The sequence below is a fragment of the Vombatus ursinus genome, unplaced genomic scaffold (genome assembly GCF_900497805.2).
Source record: "Vombatus ursinus unplaced genomic scaffold, bare-nosed wombat genome assembly UNPS02014945.1, whole genome shotgun sequence".
Lineage (NCBI taxonomy): Eukaryota > Metazoa > Chordata > Mammalia > Diprotodontia > Vombatidae > Vombatus > Vombatus ursinus.
The window spans coordinates 5333800-5355594 of record NW_020954723.1 but is presented as its reverse complement, the minus strand read 5'-3'; the positions used below and the strand labels follow the sequence as shown (position 1 = coordinate 5355594).

At 40.5% G+C, this 21795-nt stretch overlaps 2 protein-coding genes across 2 annotated transcripts in view; one reads left to right on the top strand and one right to left on the bottom strand.

Moving 5' to 3' along the window:
- The window catches only part of KCNK13 (potassium two pore domain channel subfamily K member 13), a 205771-nt gene that overhangs the window by 117517 nt on the left and 66459 nt on the right, over nt 1-21795 (top strand). The gene's annotated exons all lie outside the window — the stretch shown is intronic.
- LOC114030153 (zinc-alpha-2-glycoprotein-like) lies at nt 3756-12754 on the bottom strand. Its single transcript, XM_027844904.1, has 4 exons — nt 12579-12754; nt 6817-7059; nt 5293-5565; nt 3756-4009 (listed from the first exon to the last, which is right to left on the bottom strand). The coding sequence occupies exons 1-3, from the start codon at nt 12673-12675 to the stop codon at nt 5303-5305; spliced, it is 603 nt and encodes a 200-aa protein (XP_027700705.1). The 5' UTR covers nt 12676-12754; the 3' UTR covers nt 3756-4009; nt 5293-5302.

Genomic DNA, 21795 nt, shown 5'->3' with positions numbered 1-21795 from the left:
ATTATAAATATTATATTATTATTATAAATGGTAATCCCACAAACAAATTAGGAAAGCATGGAATAGTTTATTTTTCAGATTTGTGGATAAGGGAAGAATTTAGACCAAAGAGGATATAGAGACCATTACAAAATGTAAATTAGATAATTTTGATTATATAAAATTAAAAAGTTTTTTTTTCACAAACAAAACCAATGCAACCAAAATTTCCTTATAAGAAAGCAGAATACTGGGAATTTTCTTTTGCAAAAAATATCTCTGATAAAGGCTTCATTTCTCAAATGCATAGAGAACTGAGTCAAATTTATAAAAATACAAGTCATTCCACAATTGATAAATGGTCAAAGGATATGAACAGGCAATTTTCAGATGAAGAAATCAAAACTATTTGTAGTCATATGAAAAAATGCTCTAAATCACTATTGATAAGATAAATGCAAGTTATAACAACTCTGAGGTACCACCTCACACCTATCAGAGTAGTTAATATAACAAAAAAAGGAAAATGTTGGATGGTGAAGGGGATGTGGGAGAACTGGGACACTAATGCACTATTCATGGAATTGTGAACTGATTCAACCATTCTGGAGAGCAATTTGGAACTATGCCCAATGGGCTATAAAATCGTGCACATCCCAGAGAGATCATAAAAAGGGGAAAGGACCCACAAGTACAAAGATACTTTTATAATAGCTCTTTTTGTGGTGACTAAGAATTGGAAAGTAAAGGGATGGCCATCAATTGGGGAGTGGCTAAACAAGGTGTGGTATATGATTATAATGGAATATCATATTGCTATAAGAAATTATAAGGAGGATCATTTCAGAGAAAACCTGGAAAGGTTTACATGAACTGATGCACAGTGAAGTGAACAGAACCAGGAGAACATTGTACACAGTAACAGCAATATCATTCAGTGAAGAAATGTGAATGATGTAGCTATTCTCAGAAATACAATGCCAAAGGACTGATGATGAAGCATACTATCCATCTCCAGAGAAACAACTGATATTGATTGAATACAGACTGAAGCATGCTATTTTTCACTTTGTTTCTTTCATTTTTTTCTTTTATTCAACTCTTCTTGTACAAAATGACTAATATGGAAATATTTTACGTAATTGCACATGTATAATTTATATATAATTGTTTATCATCTCAGGAAGTGGGGAAGGGAGAGAGGAAAAGAGGGAGAGAATTTGGAATTCAAAACTGTAAATAAAAATATTTTTAAAATTGGGGGAAAATGTCTACCAAGTGCTATACTAAGTTCTAAGGATAGAAACAGAAAAAAAGAAGTTAGTTCCATAGATCTCAAGGATCTCACATTCTAAGTGAGGAAAATACACAATAAATAGGATTCTTCAAAGGAGGATCTCCAAGATGACAAGAACGTTCAAAACTCCGTCATATGCATTGAACAGGAATCTTTAACCTGGAGAAAGGAAGGAATCGATGTGTGTTTTGGTTCAAAAATTCATGATAGCTGTCTTAAGTATTTGAAAGGCCATCAGATGGAAAAGGGACTAGCCTTGTTCTATCATTCTGGAGGACTTAGATTTTTGAAAGAGGATCAGTGGGTTGAAGACAGCTTTCAACTCAATATAAAGAAGAACATGGTACATCTTTGATTTTTCATAAAATGCCCTCCAAGTAGTGAGCTCCTAAAGTATTCAAGCAGAGATTGAATGACCATTGTATGGCATGTGGTAGAGGGTATTTCTGTGTTGACTGGCAGGTTTCACTGGATTCTCTCTGAAATCCTTCATTCTTCTCTTGAAGAGTCTGGTACTCGATGAACCTCATATCCCTAGGGTCCCTGACCCAGTTCCCAGCACAATAGCCCCATGATGTTTCTTCCCTGTTGTTGGTCTGAGGGGGTAGGCTGCCTCTGCTCCCACTGAAGGAGCACCCCGGTCTTCATCTGGAAGAAAGGAGGCTTGAAGAAAGAAAAGAGAAGCAGGGGGTATTATGGAAAAGGAGGCTCATAAGCTCTCAAAGCTTCAACTTTCTCACCTGTAAAATGTAGATGGTAATATGGGGACAACAGTGCTCAGGGTTTTGATAGTATGTTATAACACAAAGAGTCCTGGTTTTAGAGCAACTGGGTATAAATCCTGGCTTTGCTAATCAATACTTGTGTAACCTTGGGCAAATCATTTTAATTTTAATTTTTAATTTTTAATTAATTTTAAATTCAATTTTAATTTTTATTTAATCACCTCAATTTCCTCCTCTATGAAGCAAAGATTATATGATTTGCACACTTCCTTTGGTCTGCTATAAGCAGAATTCTTTGCAAATTCTAAAAAATTGTGTAGTATAAATGTAAAGTATTATTAACATACAAAGATAAGAACATAGAAATTGCTTTCCTGGGTCAGTCTAAGCATCCCCTCACTCTGATTATGTCTGTGAGAGGGTTACCAAGGGACAAGGAGCATGGGCTTCCCCCCCACTCCAGGATTTCCACCTCAGATGGTTCGTCATTTACTTCAGAAACCCCAGGTTCCCTACATCATCTCATTCCTGAGCTTCATGGCAATGCCTGATAGAAAGAAATAGGAGCTCTAGGCCTGCCTCCTTCTAATTCCTCCCGTTCCCCATTACATCTTTGTAGTTTGAGAGGTGGAACATTGCTGGAACTTCTAGGTGACTCCTGGCATTAAATCTTAGGGTCCACACTATTTTCCTCATTCCCAATTCCCCTATGTGCCCACCAACATCACTTATGGCTACAGCCACATCACACAGACAATGCCTTCTGCATAGCCCCGGGGGAGGTGTAGTGCCCTCTGAAGGTGTCCCGTGCTCACCATGTCACTCTTGTTCTGCCTCAACAGCAAGTTTTCCTGGTCCATAGCATCAATACTTTTCTAGACCTGTTTTCTTATCTTCATTTCCTTCCTTAAGGTTAAAAGGTTGATAGAGAATCGAGATAGGAAGGAACTCTTCAGGAAAAATGAATCTTATGCCCCTATTGACTCTGTGTGTGTGTGTGTGTGTGTGTGTGTGTGTGTGTGTGTGTGTGTGTAGCATTTGCCCTTTCCTATGGTGTGATGGAGGAACAGTGATCCCTAAGTCTAATAGATGCCAATCTATGATACAAAATAGAGAATAGACTTGTTCTCTGTGGCTACAGATGGCAGAAGGAGGACCAGAGGACTCAGATGTAATGAGGAACACATTCCAAATGTACTTCCTATCAAGAAGAACTGTTCAAAAATTGGAAAATGGGAGTTTATGGAGATTATATGAATTGCTACCTACACTCAGTTCTGCTACACACAAAAACTGTACCATTTTACAATTACACATTCAAAATACAAATTTCTCCATTTCTAGGTGTGTGTGTGTGTGTGTGTGTGTGTGTGTGTGTCAGTGGTTATATGAGGCTTCGAAACTAGGCACTGTGCTAAGCAATGAAGACACAAATATGGAAAAAGAGAGTCCCTGCACTCAAGAAGCTTACAATCGAATGGGGATAAACAACACCCAAAAAAAAACCAGAAAAGGGATGGGGTTGGACATCCCCACCAGAGGGGTAGAATTTGGAGGAGAAGATGGTTTAGAAGTCAGAGACATCCCACAGCAGAGCAGCCAGGTGAGAAATGGTTGAACTCAGCTCCCTCATTTAATGGAGGCTTTGAGGTTCATGGCTCCACTCTCCATTCATTTACTGGATTACTTTATACCAGAGACCTGCACACACACACACACACATACACACACACACACACACACACACAAACAGATAAATGGTATGTAACTTTTATTTTCTTTATGAAATTTTTAGTTTTTCAGCTTAATGTTGTTTATTACACATTGAAAGCTCTTACAGGGAAGAACCTGGGTCTACGTATTTCTCTTTTCTAGAAATCCAATGACAGGTCACTCTTAAGTAGAGTAGTAATGGTGATGGCAATGAAGATCTTCACAGCTTTTCATTCTCTTCTTGGTTGGGCTTAAGATGGAGCTCCATTCCTGAGTCCCCCTCAATCTTGGCAACCTGTTGAAACATACTATTTACCAAGTGATTCATTTACTCCTATTATTCTTCTGTTCTTTCTCTTCCTGTCCCCTTTCTTCTGAGAAGTTGACAATGACTTTTCACAGTTCTCCTAGCCAGTCATAGCTTCTTAACTTCAGCTACAATATCCCACCCACCACCAACTTCCTCCACATTCTTTCTTTCTCAAGATTCTTCCATCTCATTTAGCATTTCTCTTTTCTTATTTCATCTCATCAGGATTTCTATGGTAGCCTGTCAGATTGATTGTTTTCAACAAGTTGTTGTCCAATCATTTTAATTGTGTTTGACTCTTTGTGATAACATTTGGGGCTTTTGTGACAAAGAAAACCAGCTCATTTTTTTCCAGATGAGAGAACTGAGGTAAACAAGGTTAAGTGACTTGCTCAGGATCACAGAGCTACTAAGTGTCTGAGGACACATTTGAACTCAGGAAGTGCTGACTCCAGACCCAGCACTCTATCCCCTGTGCTACCTAGCAGCCCTAAGTAAGTGTGTGGGACTTGATTCTCAAGTCTTTCTGACTCTAGACCCAGAATTCTTTTGAGTTGACCACTTCTAGGCAAAGAGATAGGAGTAACTTTGTTTTGGGTAGTTGGTCATTGAAGAAACTTGATTGCCCAGAGAGGAGTATATGGATTCCCATCAGAAGCTAGTTAAGAAGTACTCAGGTGCGGCAGATAGGTGGCGCAGTTGATAGAGCACCGGTCCTGGATTCAGGAGGACCTGAGTTCAAATCTAGCCTCAGACACATAACACTTACTAGCTGTGTGACCTTGGGCAAGTCGCTTAACCCCATTGGCTAACCAAAAAAAAAAGGAAAAGAAAAGAAAAAAAGAAAAAAGAAGTGCTCAGGAGTATGGTTAAACAATTCCTATTGATAATCTGAGATTTGATGAATGGAGAGAGTTAGGGAGGATTGAGTCTTATTATGGAAGGCTTGTTTTCTGTTTCCTACACCATCCTGCCTGAGTACCCCCCATCTTTCCCTGTATCTTTCACAATGCCCAGTAGAGAAGGACCTCACTTTAGTGGCTGGGGCTTTAATTTCAATTCCAACAGAACTAAAGAGGTTTATGAATTCATATTTTCAAGTATCACTGTCCCCTGGTTAGTGGAAATGGGGGGTGGAGGAAATATTTTGAGGTCAATGAAGGCTTTAAAATGTCTTCAGACCCTCTAATGGTAGTGTTTCCAAGTGTCCTCAATCCCTAAATTGACCCAGCCATAGTAAATATGACAACAAGGTATAGACAGATTACCTCGTTTATCCTAATTAGCCTTCTTATAATCCTGGTATTGTTTGAGACGCTCAATACATGTCTTTTCCAGATATTCCTTGGCCCGATATACAGCACCATCTGCCTCCCATTTCGCTTTGATCATTTCAGCTGCCGGTTGCTTTGGAATCCAGGCTGGTATTCCTTTGTCAAACTCAATGAATGGTCGTTCATCATACTCACAACGCCAGAATCCGTTGGTGGCACCATTCTTGCAAAGTTCACAGCCATAAGTTCCAGTCAAGACATGTGAACCTGAAACACCCAAGCCCCAAGTATGGTGAACTCCCTAGAGTATAGAAAAATGTGTTTCCAAATAATGATAGTGCTGAGATATATCCATACACCCTTGCAAATGAAAAGAGTGTTTCCTTAAAACAAGCATCCAGTTCTTTTCCTTTAGGCAGCTAAGGCATGAACAACCAGATAAGCAAGTTTAAAAAGAGAACAGATCTTTTTAGGCTAATTCCTTGAATCATTATAAATCTTATTCCATCCATGTACCTGCTGTAGGAGTAGAATGAAAAGAAGAGCTGAGCAGAAGAATTGTTGGAGTCAGAGCTGGAAATGACCTTACCATTATCTATCCCACTCTGCTCCTATACAAATGAGAAAACTGATGCCCAGAGGAGGGCAGTGATTTTCCTGAGCTTTTTAGGATAGCAAATAAAAGAGTCAACATTCTACCCTAGGTTCTCAGACTCAAATCCAGAACTCTCTCCATTCCAGTAAGTTGTTACAACCTGTGACTAACCATCCTAACAGCTAACCTGTCCTGGTATGTGGTTGCCTACTATAGACAATGGGGAATAACAGTCAATGTGGTTAAATGGAAAGAGAGCTAGACTGGGTGATTGGACATCATGAGGCCAGGCCTGGCTTTGCCACTGACTGATCTGTATCAGATCAGTGGATCAATGATTTATAGATAGATGGACTATCAGAAGCCATCTAGGCTCATGACTAATTGTTTTTCCCAATGTACCAGGATCATGATCACTTCCCTCTCTGTAAAATGGGTGCATTAGATGATTTCTAAGGCACTTTTCACTTTTAACATTCTCTCAGTCCTAGAATCAGGAGCATGTCAGGCAACAGTGTGGTGCCTCCTATAAGAGGCCCAAATGCCCAGTGGGGTAAGGAGAGAGAACTTACCTAAGCTAATAACTGAGGAGCAAGAATTGATCTATCCTCATTTCCTGTTTCACTCAGATCATTGTGTTGGGGAGAATAGCAGGAAAGGGGAAACATGAAGAAGGCAGGTAGAGGACAGAGTTGTGTTTTTGGGATGGTTCTATCTCTGCCTCTCACTGGATTCGTTCTCTCCACCTTGAGGCCTATGGTCAGTCGTTGCTCTTCCTTTCTCCCCCTTTTCTCCTTTCTCCCTCCTCCCTTTTATGTACCCTTCTTCCTTCTGCCAACTGAGGACAGTCTCTGTTAGGCAGAAGGCTACCAGGGTTAGGCATTGGCCCCCATGGTCCCTGCCCTATGTACTTATCCACTCACCACTGACATCTTTATAGTAGGCCATGATTTCTTCCAGGTTCTCTGCTGCAAAATCTCCTCTTTGTTTTTGAAGCTGACTCTCCTGGTTCCAGTCTTCCACATTTTCCCATCCTGGTTCAGGCACTGCCTTCTGGCTATTGCTATCATATTGGTAGACGAGTCTTCCATTGAAGTAGGCCTTGTTTGTGAATAAAGGTGTGGGTTTTGACCGAACTACATCTTTGTATACCAGAGAATCACACTCTAAGAAAAGCCATAGAAAATTTGGTGAGACATTTTAATGCTAATCTCCCAAATAGAGTCACTTGTTGGGGGTGACAGATAAGGGGGTTAGAAATGGGGTACTGACATGTGAACTTTGGCTACCAGGACCAATAACTCCCCATTGAGAATACTTTCTCCTGGTTCTCCCCTCTTCTATCTGTCTCTCAGCCAGCAGCTTTGACCCCAAATGATCCCAATCCCAAGTTATTCTTCCTATGATGCATTTGGAGTATGCCACAGATCTCTGTCTACCTACTTGTAATGAATGAATGAACTCGTGAATAAAAATGCTTTTAGTAAATACTTAATATTTACCAAGTGCTATACTAAGTTCTGAGGATAGAAACAGGGAAAGAAGTTAGTCCCAAATCTCAGGGATCTCTTCCCCTCATTGGGAGCAATACACAATAAATGGGATTGTTCAAAGGAGGATGTCCAAGATGACAGGAAAACTCAATATTTTGTCATATACAGATCAGGGATGTTTAACCTAGAAAAAAGAAAGAATGGATGTGTGCTTTGGTTTGAGTGCCTATGATAACTGTCTCAAGAATATGAAAGGCCATCAGAAAGGAGAAGGACCATATTTGTTCAGTGTCACTCTGGAGGACTTAGTTTTGAAGGAAGATCAGTGGGTTGAAGACAGCTTTCTTTTTTTTTTTAATTTTAATTTTTTTTATTTTTGTTTTCAACATTTACTTCCACAAGATTTTGAGTTCCAAATTTTCACCCCATCTAGCCCCTCCCCCACCCCAAGTCAGCATGCATTCAGAATACCCCTTCCCCTAGTCTACTATCCCTGCTATCTCTCTCTCCCTTCCCCTTCTATTTTCCTGTAGGGCAGGATAGATTTCTGTACTCCATTTCCTGTATTTCTTATTTCCCAGTTGCATGTGAAAACATTTTTTTTAAATGTGTTTTTTTAAACTTTGGGTTCCAAATTTTCTCCCTTCCTCCCTCCCCACCCACCCTCATTGAAAAGGCAAGCAACTCATTATAGGCCATACTTGTGCAGTTATGCAAAACACTTCCATAGTAGACATGCTGTGAAAAACTAACTCTATTTCCCTTAATCCTATCCCACCCACCCATTTATTCTATTCTTTCTTTTGACCCTGTCCCTCCTCAGAGGTATTTGCTTCTGATTTCCCCCTTTCCCAATCTGCCTCCTCTCTATCATCCCCCTACTCTCTTGTCCCCTTTCCCTCCTATTTTCCTGTGGGGTAAGACAGATTTCCAGACCCAATTGAGTGTGTATGTTATACCCTCCTTAAGTCAAATCCTATGAGAATAAGATGCATTCATTTCCTGTCACCTTCCCCTGGTTCCCCTCCACTGTAAGAGCCTTTTCAGTTTTTTTGTGAGATAATCTACCCCATTCTACCTTTCCCTTTCTCCTTTTCCTAGTATAATCCTCTCTCACCCCATAATTTTATTCTCCAGATATGACCCCTTCATCTTCAACTCACCCTGTGCCCTCTATCTATCTATCTATTTATCTATCTATCTATATATACATACATATAATTTTTCCCTCCAACTACCCTAATACTAACAAAGGTCTCATGAGTTACAAATATCATCTTTCCATGCAGGAATGTGAACAGTTCAACCTTAATAAGTCTCTTATGATTTCTCTTTCCTGTTTAACTCTTCATTTCCAACTTGAGTCTTGTATTGGAAAGTCAAATTTTCTATTCAGCTCTGGTCTTTTCATCAAGAATGCTTGAAAGTCCTCTATTTCACTGAATGACCATTTTTTCCCCTGAAGAATTATACTCAGTTTTGCTGGGTATGTGATTCTTGGTTGTAATCCTATCTCCTTTGCCCTCCAGAATATTATATTCCATACCCTGTGGTCCCTTAATGTAGAAGCAGCTGAATCTTGTGTTATCCTGATTGTGTTTCCACAATACTTGAATTGTTTCTTGCTTGTAATATTTTCTCCTTGACCTGGGAACTCTAGAATTTGACTATAATATTCCTAGGAGTTTTCCTTTGGGGATCTCTTTCAGGAGAAGATTGGTGGATTCTTTCAATTTCTGTTTTGCCCTCTGGTTCTAAAATATCAGGACAGTTTTGCTTGATCATTTCTTGAAAGATGATTCTAGGCTCTTTTTTTGATCATGGCTTTCAGATAGTCCAATAATTTTTAAATTCTCTCTCCTGGATCTATTTTCCAGGTCAGTTGTTTTTCCAATGAGATATTTCACATTGTTTTCTAATTTTTCATTCTTTTGGATTTGTTTTACAGTATCTTGATTTCTCATAAAGTCACTAGCTTCCAATTGCTCTATTCTAATTTTTAAGGAAGTATTTTTTCAGTAATCTTTTGGACTTCCTTTTCCATTTGTCCAATTTTGCTCTTTAAGGCATTCTTTTCTTCATTGACTTTTTGGACCTCTTTTGCCATTTGGGTTAGACTATTTTTTAAGGTATCATTTTCTTCAGTAATTTTTTGGGTCTCCTTTAGCAAGCTGTTGACTTGCTTTTCATGATTTTCTTGCATCACTCTCATTTCTCCTCCCAGTTTTTCCTCTACTTCTCTTACTTGCTTCTCAAAATCCCTTCTGAGCTCTTCCAATGCCTAGGACTGATTCATATTTTTCTTGGAAGTTTTGGATGTAGGAGCTTTGACTTTGTTTTCTTCTTCTGGTTGTATGTTTTGATCTTCTTTGTCACCAAAGTAAGATAATATAGTCTGACTCTTTTTGTGCTGCTTGCTCATGATCCCAACCAATTACTTGAGTTTTAAACTCTTCGTTAAGGTAAGAGTCTGTTTCCAATGTGGAGAATGTACTGTCCCAAGCTTTGGGGGTTTGTACAGCTGTTTTCAGAGATACTTCTAGGGACCTGAGAAGTGTCAGTTCTTCCAAGGTGCTATGATAAGGGGCGAGGTGTTTCCTCTCCACTGCCACAACCACCTCCACCATGCCAGCACTCCTCCTCACCCCAGGACCACCCCTCAGAACTGTGACCCAGATCCAAGCACCGGTAAAGCAAGAGATTCCTGCCTCAGCCCTGGCAAAGAGATCCTTGCAATCCCCCTCTGATCAGCCACTTGATTCCCCCTTAGTCTGTGGGCCAGAAGCTCAGAAGCCAGCCGCTGCCCTCAGGGCGGCTGAGATCTAGCTTCTTCTCTCACTGCAGTAACAGACCTTTCCCACTGACCTTCTAAGTTGTCTTTGGCGTTCGTGGGTTGAGAAGTCTGGAAACCACCACAGCTGCCCGCAATTCAGTCCTCTGAGTCCTGCTCCAGGGTCGCTGTGGCCTGTGCACCCACGCCAAACTGCGCTCCTCTCCCAGCCCAGCACGATATACCTTTCTGATCAGCCATCCAGGTTGTCTTGGGCTGGAAATTTATTTTACTCTGTTTTTTTGTGGGTTCTGCTGCTTTAGAATTTGTTTAGAGCCATTTTTTGTAGGTATTTGGAGGGGTTTCGGGGAGAGCTCTAGCAAGTCACTGCTTTCCCTCTGCCATCTTGGCTCCGCCCCCCTGAAGACAGCTTTCAACTGTTTAAAGAGGAACATGCTACATCTTTGATTTATCGTAAAATGCTCTCCAAAGTAGTTAGCTCCTAAAGTATTCAAGCAGAGATTGGATTCCATTGTATGGCATGTGGTAGAAGGTATTCTGTGTTGACTGGCATGTTTCATTAGATTCTCTCTGAAGCCCCTCATTCTTCTCAAGAAGAATCTGGTACTCAATGAACCCCATATCCCTAGGTGCCCTGGCCCAGTTCCCAGCCCCATAGCCCCGTTATGTTTCTTTCCTGTTGTTGGTCTAAGGGGCTAGGCTGCCTCTGCTCCCATTGGAGGAGCAGCCTCCATCTCCATCTTGAAGGAAGGAGACTTGAAGAAAGAAAAGAAAAGCAGGGGGCACTGTGAGAAAAGAGCCAGTTAACCTCTCAAGGCTTCAGCTTTCTCACCTGTAAAACTGTAAATGGTAACATTGGGATAACTTACTACCCAGGGTTTTGAGGACAGTATGCTATGACACAAATACTTCTGGGTTTAGAGAAACTGGGTTTGAATCCTGGCTTTGCTAATCAATACCTGTATAACCTTGGGCAAATCATTTTAATGCTCAAAACTACAATTTCTCCCTCTGTGAAGCAAGGTTTGATTTGTGCTACTCTTTTAGGCTGCTATAAACAAGCTTCTTGCAAACTCTAAAAAATTATACAGTAGACTTATAAAGTATGATTAATATACAAAGATAAGAACAAAGAAATGACTTTCCTGGGTCTGAGTGTCCTCTTACTCTGATTCTGTCTCTGACAGGGTTACCAAGGGACAAGGAGCATGGGCTTTTCCCTCCCCTCCATGATTTCCACCTCAGATGGTTCATCATTTACTTCCTAAGCTCCAAGTTCTCTACATCATCTGCTCTTGCACATACCTGAGCTTCAGGGCAGAGCTTGATAGACATGGGAATAGGAGCTCTAGACCTCCCTCCCCCAAACTCCCACCCTCCTCCATCATGTCTTTGTAGTTTCTGAGAGATGACACACTGAATGCTGGAACCTCTGGGTGATTCCTGGCATAAAATCGTAGGCTCTGCCCTCCTTTCCTCTTTCCCAACTCTGCTCCTTCCCCACTAATATAACTTATGGCCAGAGCCACATCACACAGACAGTGCCTTCTGCATAGCCTCTGAGGAGATGCAGTAATCTCTGAAGGTGCGCCAGGCTCACCGGGTCATTCTTGTTCTGCCTCAACAGCAAGTTTTCCTGATCTTTAGCATCAATACTTTTTCTAGATCTCTGTTCCCATCTCCACTTCCTTCCATAAGTTTAAAAGGTTGATAGAGAACCTAGAGATAGGAAGGCAATTCCTCAGGAAAAATGAAGCTTGTGCACCTATTGACTCTGTGTGCATGAGTGTGTGTGTGTGAGTGTGTGAGTGTGAGTGAGTGTGTGTGTATGTGAGTGTGTGAGTGTGTGTGTGTGTGTGTGTGTGTGTAGCATTTCCCCTTTCCTCCTGGGTGATGGAGGAGCGGTGACCTCTGGGCCTAATAGATGCTGATCTATAATCTAGTATTTTGGGAGTACCATGGTAACTGTTCAGAATCCTGCCACTTCTTTTGTCATTTCAATTCCGTCTCTCCTTGCTCTATAGATTTCCCTTCTCTTTGTCTCTTTGCCTAATTTTTCTCCCAGCACAGTGAGTTTATCTACACAAAACCAGTTCAGGACTGGCAACCAAGGCACGTGTTGAGGGGAGAGTCCCATTCTGCCTCTGAGATTGCTCTCCTTATAAGTTCATAGATTGAGAACTAGAAAGTATCTTAGAGGCCATCTATTCCAAGCTCCTTACCCTGCTCCCATTTTCCCAAACTGGCCTATAGAGTTTAAATCACTTACCCAAGGTTCCACAGCTAATAAGGTAGAAAAAGATTCTTTGACTCTAAATCTAATCATTTCCTCTCTACTCTTTGATTTCACCACACCTCTCACTCCCAAACCAGACATCTCTTTCCCATTTGCTCTACTCACGTTTTCCTGGTTTAGGGGCACTTTGAGGCTTCTGTCCAAGAACTGTGGTCCCTGAAAACAACAGCAGGAAGAAGGCAGTGATCAGGGGCCCCATCATTCCAAATTCAGAGGTGTATTTCAGTTCAGAAATCTGGTCTGATTCAGCTGAGATATGATGGATGTTGTGATAGCTCACTTTTCTGCTGTATTATATACTGTTGAACCCTCCTCAGGAAATGGCAGTCCAATAGCCAATGAGAGTTTCAAGGTAGAATCCACCCCCTGAATACCAGAAACAAAACAAACAGAACCTGAAATTCCAGAAATAGCACCAACAGGATGTGTCCCAAGAGGAGTTCTTAGTGGACAGCAAGCTCAGGGTGAGCCAATAAAGCTGGTTGCATTAACCAAAGCAAACCTAATGTAACATTGTGCTTCATGAACATCACTATGGGGTTTAGAGGAAGGAGCTTAGGGTGTGATCATTCTTGTGCATTCTTCCCTATTCTAGCCACATGTGGAATACTTTGTGGAGTTCTAAAGACACATTTTAGGAGGGCAGTGGCAAACTGGAATGCTTCTAGATGAGGGGCACCAGGAAGGTGAGCAGATTAGAAACCAGAAAGATCAATTGAAGGAACAGGAAATATTTTCTCTGAAGGTTATGTTCATGTAGGATACACTGACTGTCTTCAAATATCTAAAGTGTTTTCACACAGAATAGAGAATAGGCTTGTTTCCTGGGGCTACAGAGGGCAGAAGTAGGACCAGAGGACTCAGACATGATGGGGAGCACATGTCAGATGGAACTTCCTACCAAAGAGGGAAGTTCTGCAGAAATTGAATGAACTGCTTCAATGACAATGAGCTCTCTATTAAAGGCCTTCCAAGAAGGGGCTGCAAAGTGAATTCAAGATTTGAGATAGACTAGAATACCTCTGAGGTTTCCTGTATCTCTTAGAATCTATGACTCTGGGGGCAGAGCATCCAAACACACTTGCTATAGTGTTTTGGGGAAGTGCCTGGGGTAACCACAGCTAGGTCCGGGTGCTGGTTGGAAAATGACTAGTCTTCAAAGTTAATCCCAGGTTTAAACTGGGAGTTTATCAGTGGTCCATGTGTCCCAACCTAAGATGACAAGAAAGCAAGTGTTAAGTTATCTTGGGGTAGGGATGAGTTCATAATAGCAATTTGTATTTTGAGTGTTTTTGGTAAGTGTAGGTGTGAGGAATGGGGAGCAGCAGTGGCCAGAACCCTTTAATTTCTCTTGGTCATCAACATGCTGACTTTCCCAAGGGAGCTAAATTAATTGACCCCTTCCTGTTTGGGAGATCTTGAAATCAATTCTTTGTGGCCTTTGTGGATGGATAAAAATTGAGGGTTCTGATTATAACTGACTAAATTTTAACTCCCCAATGAAAACTCCTATTCATTCAAAGTCCTAAAACTTTTCCTTTTGATGAACTGGCTAAACAAAGGTACCCCAAATAGAAATAGGCTAAACCACATGGTTCCCTATTTGGACAGCTAGGGAGGTGATTCCTGGTGCCTTGCTTGGATGCCACAAGGCATTAAAACTCAAATTCAGCTGGTCCAGTTATAAGGGACTAACTCTCAATCCCCTCACATGACCACTTTCATGATATTGATAACAACACAAGAAACTGTCATTCTTATTCCCCCCCATGAACCAAATCCTATGAGAGTAAGGATCAAACAATGTTCATCTCCCTCCCTTCTTTCCCTCTATTGTAATGTTTTTGTACCTCTTCATGTGATAAAATTTACCCTTTTCTGCCTCCTCCTTTCCTTTTCTCCCATTACAATCCCTTTTCACCCCTTAATTAGGCTTTTTAATCAACATATCAGAGTCAATTTATACCCACACCCTCTGTCTATATATGTCCCTTCTAAATGTTATAATAAAGATACAGTTTTCAAGAGCTGAATCCGTCATTCTTAACTAAGGAGTATTAGCTTTACCTTGAAGAGGCAAACAGTGACTTCAAGAAGTTGGAATGTTATTTTAAGTTTAAGAGGCTTCCTTGTTCTGACAGCCTAGCCTTGGCACAGGCTGTAAGTGATTAAGAAGAGTTAAGGTAGTTAGATGGTACAGTGGAAAGAGTAGTGAGCTGGGAACCAGGAAGACTTATCTTCAATGTTCAAATCTGATCTTAGACTCTTACTCTGTGTTACCCTGGGCAAGTCACTTATCCCTGTCTGCCTCAGTTTCCTCGTCTGTAAAATGAGCTGGAGAAGGACATGGTGAATCACTCCAGTGTTTTTGCTTAAAAAAAACAACAAAAAAAAAACCCAGTAGAATCGTGAGGAGTTGGACACAACTGAACAATAACAAAAGTCTGGCAATAATATGGTGAGCCCCCTAAAGGTGACATGGTGTGGACATCAGCCAGACTAAGGAGGGATTAATGGTTCTGGCCTGGAAACAGAACAAGGTAAAGCTTCCATCCCAGTCAGCAGTTTGTTCAGCCTACAAGTGGCTTCTACACTTCCATCAAGAGGGGGTACTGCTTCTCAAAAAACAAACAAATACAAATATATTTGATTCAAAGGACAAAACATCAGGCCTCAAGGCCTAAAAACTTTCTTGGTGAAAATTGACTGATTAACCCCCAGCACCCCAAGGTAGAAAGAAGCTAAACTAATTGCCTTCTCCCTTTTTGGAAGATTTAGAAATCAATTCTTTGTGGCCTGTATGGTTGCATCCCTGGGAGCTAACACCAGAATTCCATTGTTCTGGTCATAAAGGCCTATGTTCCTCTTTATCCCATGAAAACTCTCAGGTTCTCACACGAGTCCAAGGTCCTAAAAAATCTTCCTATGAATTAATTTGCTGGCTGACTAAAAGTTTCCAATTTGGAAAAAGCCTAAACCACTTGGTTGTCTATTTGGAGGATTGGAAAATCAATTTGTGATACTTTGCTTGGGTGCCCCAGTAGGGTAAATGTCAAATTCAGATGCTCCTACACATTCTCACAAGATGATTTTGTACACACACACACACACACACACACACAGACTCACACATACACACACACATTCCCACACACGAGTCAGTGACATGTAGGGGATAGACTTATAGTCAGAAAATCTAGATCTGAATTGCTTGTATTTCATAATATTCACGTACCATAATTTTATTAGCAATTTAATAGGCATCTGCCTTGTTTACAGATCTTTGCTGCAATGTGAAGTATTGCTTTGAATATTTCTGTGTTTATGAGACCCTTATTTCTATCTTTGACCTTCTTGGGGAGCTTCATGGGTTCAATGGGATGGTCCATTCTATTCTATTTGATCCATAAATTGCTAACCAGGCCTGGGACAAGCACCCATGGCAATTCCCCTAATATCCTGACAAGCATCGTGCTCTGATTCAGAACTCGTAAGGCAAGGGCTAAGGGTATCAACCCCATGCCTATGCAGTGGGGAACTCCTTCCCCTTTTTAGATCCATGAATGCTAACCTAGGCTCGGACTAGGGCCTTTGGCAGCCACACCTTTAAGAGCAAGATGTGCTGCCTTACCAAAGAGACAAGGGCCAGGGCCTGAACTGAGTATTTTAACAATGGGAAACACTTCCTCCTTGTATCCAAGGCAAGGCCAGTGCCCTCTATGTAATGCAAATGGATTGAAAAAAGGTTCATACCTAAAAGCATGACTGTATATACTCTTTATATATCCACATATACATATACTATATAGGGTACAGGATGAGATATACATATACATACATATATATACACATACATGTGTGTATATGTGTATATATATGTATAGATAGATATAGATAGATAGATAAACAGATAGATAAATTCTGTACCCTAAATTCATCACCACTGTGTTATGGATAGTATCTTTAATTATCAGTCCTCTGGAATGATAATGATGATTATATTAATTAGAGTTCTTAGAGCTTTCAACATTGTTTGTTTTTACAGTTTGTCATCATTTTGTAAACTGTTCTCCTGGTTCTGCTCATTTCATTCTTCATGTATTTAAAAAAATCCTCAAAATTTTTCATTTCAGTTATGTACTAATTGTTCTTTTGGTTCTGCTTACTTCACTCTATGTCAGTTCATAGAAATCGTTCCATATCTTTTTAAAATATCTATTTCTTCATTTCTTAGAGGACAATAGAACTTCATCAGATGTACATACCACAATTTATTTAGCCATTCTTCAATTAAGGGATCTCTTCGTAGTTTCCAGTTTTTGGCCACTACAAAAAAGAGCTGATATATGTGTATACATATATACACACACACATATGTGTGTATATGTATGTTTACATGTGTATGTATACATATACATGCACATATGTATCAATAACATAGTATTTTATATTGTGTTACATTTACATATATGTATGTGTATATGCATGTATACACATGCGTGTGTATTTTTTTAATAAATTTTTTAAAATTTATTATTTATTTTTAACATTCTTTTCTTTTTAAATTGAGTTCCAAATTCTTTTACTCCCTCCCAGGCCTCCCCTACCCATTCAGAAGACAAGCAAAATGATATCAGTTATACATGTGAAATCATGCAAAAAAGGAAAGAGAATGAGAAAATTATACTTCAGTTTCCGCATTCATAATCTGGAGGTGGATAACCTTTTTGAAATTGCCTAGGATCATTGTACTGATCAGAGTAACCAAGTAATTATCATGTAATCATCACAACCTTGCTGTTACTGTGCACAATAATCTCCCAGTTCTTCTCACCTCACTTTGCATCAGTTCATATAGATCTTGTCATGTTTTTACTTAAGCCCCCCCATCTCCTCATTTCTTATAGAACAATGGTACTTGTCACAATCGCATGCCGCAATTTGTTCAGCCATTCCCCAACTGGTGAGCATCCTCTCAATTTCCAGTTCTCTGCCACCACCAAAAGAGCTGCCAGAAGTATTTTTGTACATATAGCTCCTTTTTCTTTGCTCTTTGCTATGGTATAGACCTACCAATGGTATTTCTGGGTTTCATAGCCCTTTTGCCATAGTTCCAAATTTTTCTTCAGAATGGATGGACCAGTTCACAACTCTACCAGCACTCCATTAGTGTGCCTATTTTCCCTAATCTTCTCCAACATTTGTCATTTCTGATAGATGTGAGGTCTTATCTCAGAGTTGCTTCAATTTGTGTTTTTCTGATTAATAGTGATGTAAGGCATTTTATATGATTATAGATAGCTTTGGTTTCTTCTTTTGAAAACTGACTCTTATCCTTTGACCATTTGTCAATTGGAGAATGGCTTTTTTTTTTAATTTTGACTCAGTTCCCTATATATTTGAGAAATGAGGCCTTTATCAGAGAAACTTGCTGTAAAAATGTCTTATTATTCTTTATTATCTCTGGTACCATTTATCAAAATGTAGTTTCAGGCTTTTTCATGTTGGTATTTTCAGAGCTAGTTCTGGACATCTGCAAGTTTTTAGTGCTTCCCAGGTGGTATGATCCAGGGAAACATGTGGTCATAGCTTCCTTGGTCTACACTCTAATATTTACTCAGGAAAAGGCCCCCTGCTTCCCTGCAGCCACAAATGCTAGTGCTCCCTCTTTTTCTTGGAACTGAGACCACAGTCACTCATCTGCATCCTGAAACTGTGACCCAGAACTGCTCACGGACAATAGAATTGCCAATCCAGAACCAGCAAAGGGTCCCCTGTAATCTCTTTCCAACCAGTTGTTTGAACCTCTTACTATGTCTGAGCTGAGAGCTCCTGAAGCTGTTGTCACTGCTGGAATCATGGTAGCCTCCAAAGCCCACAGCTTGTGCTGTTGCCATGCTCTAGGTGGGCGCCCTCCCCAGGGTCACAGACCTCTCCTGCCACCCTTTTCCATTTCGACATGCTCGTCTTATTTGGGTACTTTCTCATTTTTAAAAAAGATTTAGAACAATCCTTTAGTTCTCATCTACCATCTAAACCTCTTGCTTTCATTCTTCCTACCTCAGGTGGCTTGCATTTTTAAAAATTCAATTCAATTTTTTTTTGCTTACATTTACATTCCAAACTGTCTGGCTACCTCCTTCCCAACCCTGCACTGGAGAAGGCCACCATTTGACATATGCGTGTACATCTATGTATCTTAGATATACATATACATATATGTGTATATCTGTAAACATATACACAAACATGTGTAAAACCATACTGTGTATCCTTCTATTTATTAGTTCTTTCTCTGGAGATGGACATCATGTTCCTTCATGAATCCTTTGTAGTTAATCTGAGTACTTATAATACTTAGAAGAGGAGAGCATCTTCCTTCATGAGTTCTTTGTAGTTAATTTGAAGATTTCTAATACTCAGAGTAACTTAAGTCATTCCCAGTTGTTCTTCAAACAATAGTGCTCTTACTATATGTGGCTTGCATTTTCAAATACTCAAGAAGGGAGAGCTCCCAAGTTAAGTGACTTGCTCAGAATAATTATGCAGCTAATAAATAAGTGCCTGATGGGGGATGCAAACATAGGCCTTCATGAATCCAAGCTTAGTGCTCAGGGGTGACTCATTGTCTGCCTAAAGAGGATACATGTCTCAGCAAATCTATCAACAAGCATCTATTGAAAGCCTACTATGTGCCAGGATTGGAGGAAACAGAGTCAAAAGTGAGATAATCCCTGCCCTCAAGGAGGTTTTGTTCTATTGAGGGAGACAATATGTACACATACATACATGCATACGTACATACAAAATAGATGCAAGGTAATTTTGGGAGGGAAAGCACTGTGAGGAAATGCTTTGTGTCGAGTGTGGAGCTTCACGAGTCTTGAAGGAAACCAGGGATTCTAAGAATCGTTGATGAGGAGGAAGAGTTCTAGCCATGTGGACAGGTCAAGCAAAGGCATGGAGATGGAAGATTGAGAGTCATGTGTGATGAATGGCAAGAAGGTTAGTTTCTCTGGAGTGCAGAGTTTAAAGGAGGAGTTTTGAATTGAGTTTTATTCAGCTGGAAAGAGAGGCAGCTAGGTGGTGCCATGGATAAAGCGCCAACCCTGGAGTCAGAAGGACCAAAGTTTAAATCTGGACGTAGACACACTAGCTGTGTGACCCTGGGTAAGTCACTTAACCCCAATTGTCTCAAAAACAAACAAAAAAAAACCCCAAAAATAGTAAAGCTAGAAAGGTAGTTTGGAGCCAGGTGGTGAAGGTTAAATGCCACAAAGAGGCATTTGGAATTATTGGGAAATTATCCTGCAAGGTCTCATTATCATCTTGTAAAAGGCCATCAGCCTTGGTAGTTCATCTCACCACTACTCTGGCCCTCTAATTGGAGAGTGAGCAATGAACCTCAAAGCCTCCATTGAAGGAGGGAGGTGAGTTCAGCCATTTCTCACCTGGCTGCTCTACTGTGGGATGTCTCTGACTTCTGCACCACCTTCTCCTCCAAATTCTTACCCCTCTGGTGTAACCCCATCCCTCTTCTGTTTCCTTTTAGGTGTTGTTTTCCCCCATTCAGTTGTAAGCTTCCTGAGGGCAGAGACTCTCTTTTTTCATATTTGTATCTCCAGTATCTAGCACAGTGCCTACTTCATAGTAAATATTTAATGTTTATTGATCGTTATTTACTATTTAGAAACATCACAAAACCACTCACACACACACACACACACACACACACAGACACACACACACAGACACACACACAAAATACAGAAGATAGACCTTCAGGTCAGGAGCCCTGGATTTGAACCTTCCTTTACACACTTTTGAGCTGTGTGGTCATGGGCAGGCCGGCTACTTGCCCTCCCAGAGACTCAGTTTCCTCAATTGGGAATAGGAGTTTATGGGGATTATATGAATTGCTACCTACATTCAGTTCTGCTATAATATTTGCTTTGAAATTGCCAATTTGTTCTAATGCAATTGTTATTATTAGGAAACATTTTGAGGGTAAGGTGAATTTTGGTTTGGTTATGCTTGATTTCTTCATTGAGAATCAGTGAAAATGTAGAAATCTATACCATTTCATAATTATTCACAGGCTGTAACCCTTCTGTTGACCACATTCATGAGCAAACTTCTGGTCTTTTTTCAAATAAAGTGCCATATTTCTTATATATCTTATGGTGCACTAGGAGCTGTGAGCTGTGGAAATTTGGTCTGAACCCCCACACTCACATTTCAACATGGCCTCCAACTCCAGATTGCCCAACTTGCTAAAGACCTTGCCAGCCCTGGGGCACAGACCAAGCAGCAGCCCGAGGCCATGGATACTGACACTATTTATTGTTATATTTATATATTTCTTAATCATTTAACACGCAAAATTGTGCTACCATTTTTAGTAAGTTGCATGTTTTTATCCATTTTTTATGTGTCACTAAGAAAGTTTTTGAGTACTTTGCCCCTAACTCCACGTTCCCCATAAGCCTTGTGGTTTTTATTGCCTGATTTTGCATAGCTCCATGCTTTGGGGGAAATGTGTATGTCCCAATATAGGAGAATTGACTGTATAACAGAACTGAGTTGCTATGAGGAAACTATTTTGCAAAGCATAAGCAATGGTGCTGTCAAAATGTATTATTATTATGCACAATTGTAAGAATATAAGAATTACTTTCTTGAGTTAGAACAAGGTCATCATACCTTGATTCTGTCTCTCACAGGGTCACTTGGAGATGCTGAACATGGGATTTGCCTTCCATGATGTCAGCCTCACAGGATTCAGCTTTTACCCTGTAGCCCCCAACTTCCCTAGATCAGCTGCTTTTGCACATCCCTGAACCTTAGGGTGGTGCCTCACAGGGACGGGAATGGCAGTTCTTGACTTCAGTGCCCCAAACTCCTCCCCACCACTATCAAACAAAGCCTTGTGCTGTTTGAGAAGTGACATGGTGGCCACTTATTACTCGCAATGCTAAATGACTCATGTAGTTAACTCTTATGGCCCTTACTTGGTCCTTCTATGCAAACACTGCTTCTGGTCCTCTAGTATAGCCTATGACCACAGCCATACTGCCCAGATTGTGCCTTCTGCACAGCCCAGGTGGGAGGTTCTGTGCCTCCTGAAAGTGGCCTAGCACTTATCACATCCGTCCCATTGTGCCTTTATCTGGCCTCTTCTGAGGGTAGTTCCTCTTAAATAATAGGGCGGTTGTGTATGTGGGTGTGGATATATCTGTGTGTCTGCCTGTAATATGCCATTTATCACATGCCAGGGGGCGATGGAGGAGCAGAGCAGTGACTTCAGACCTGAATAGACGCT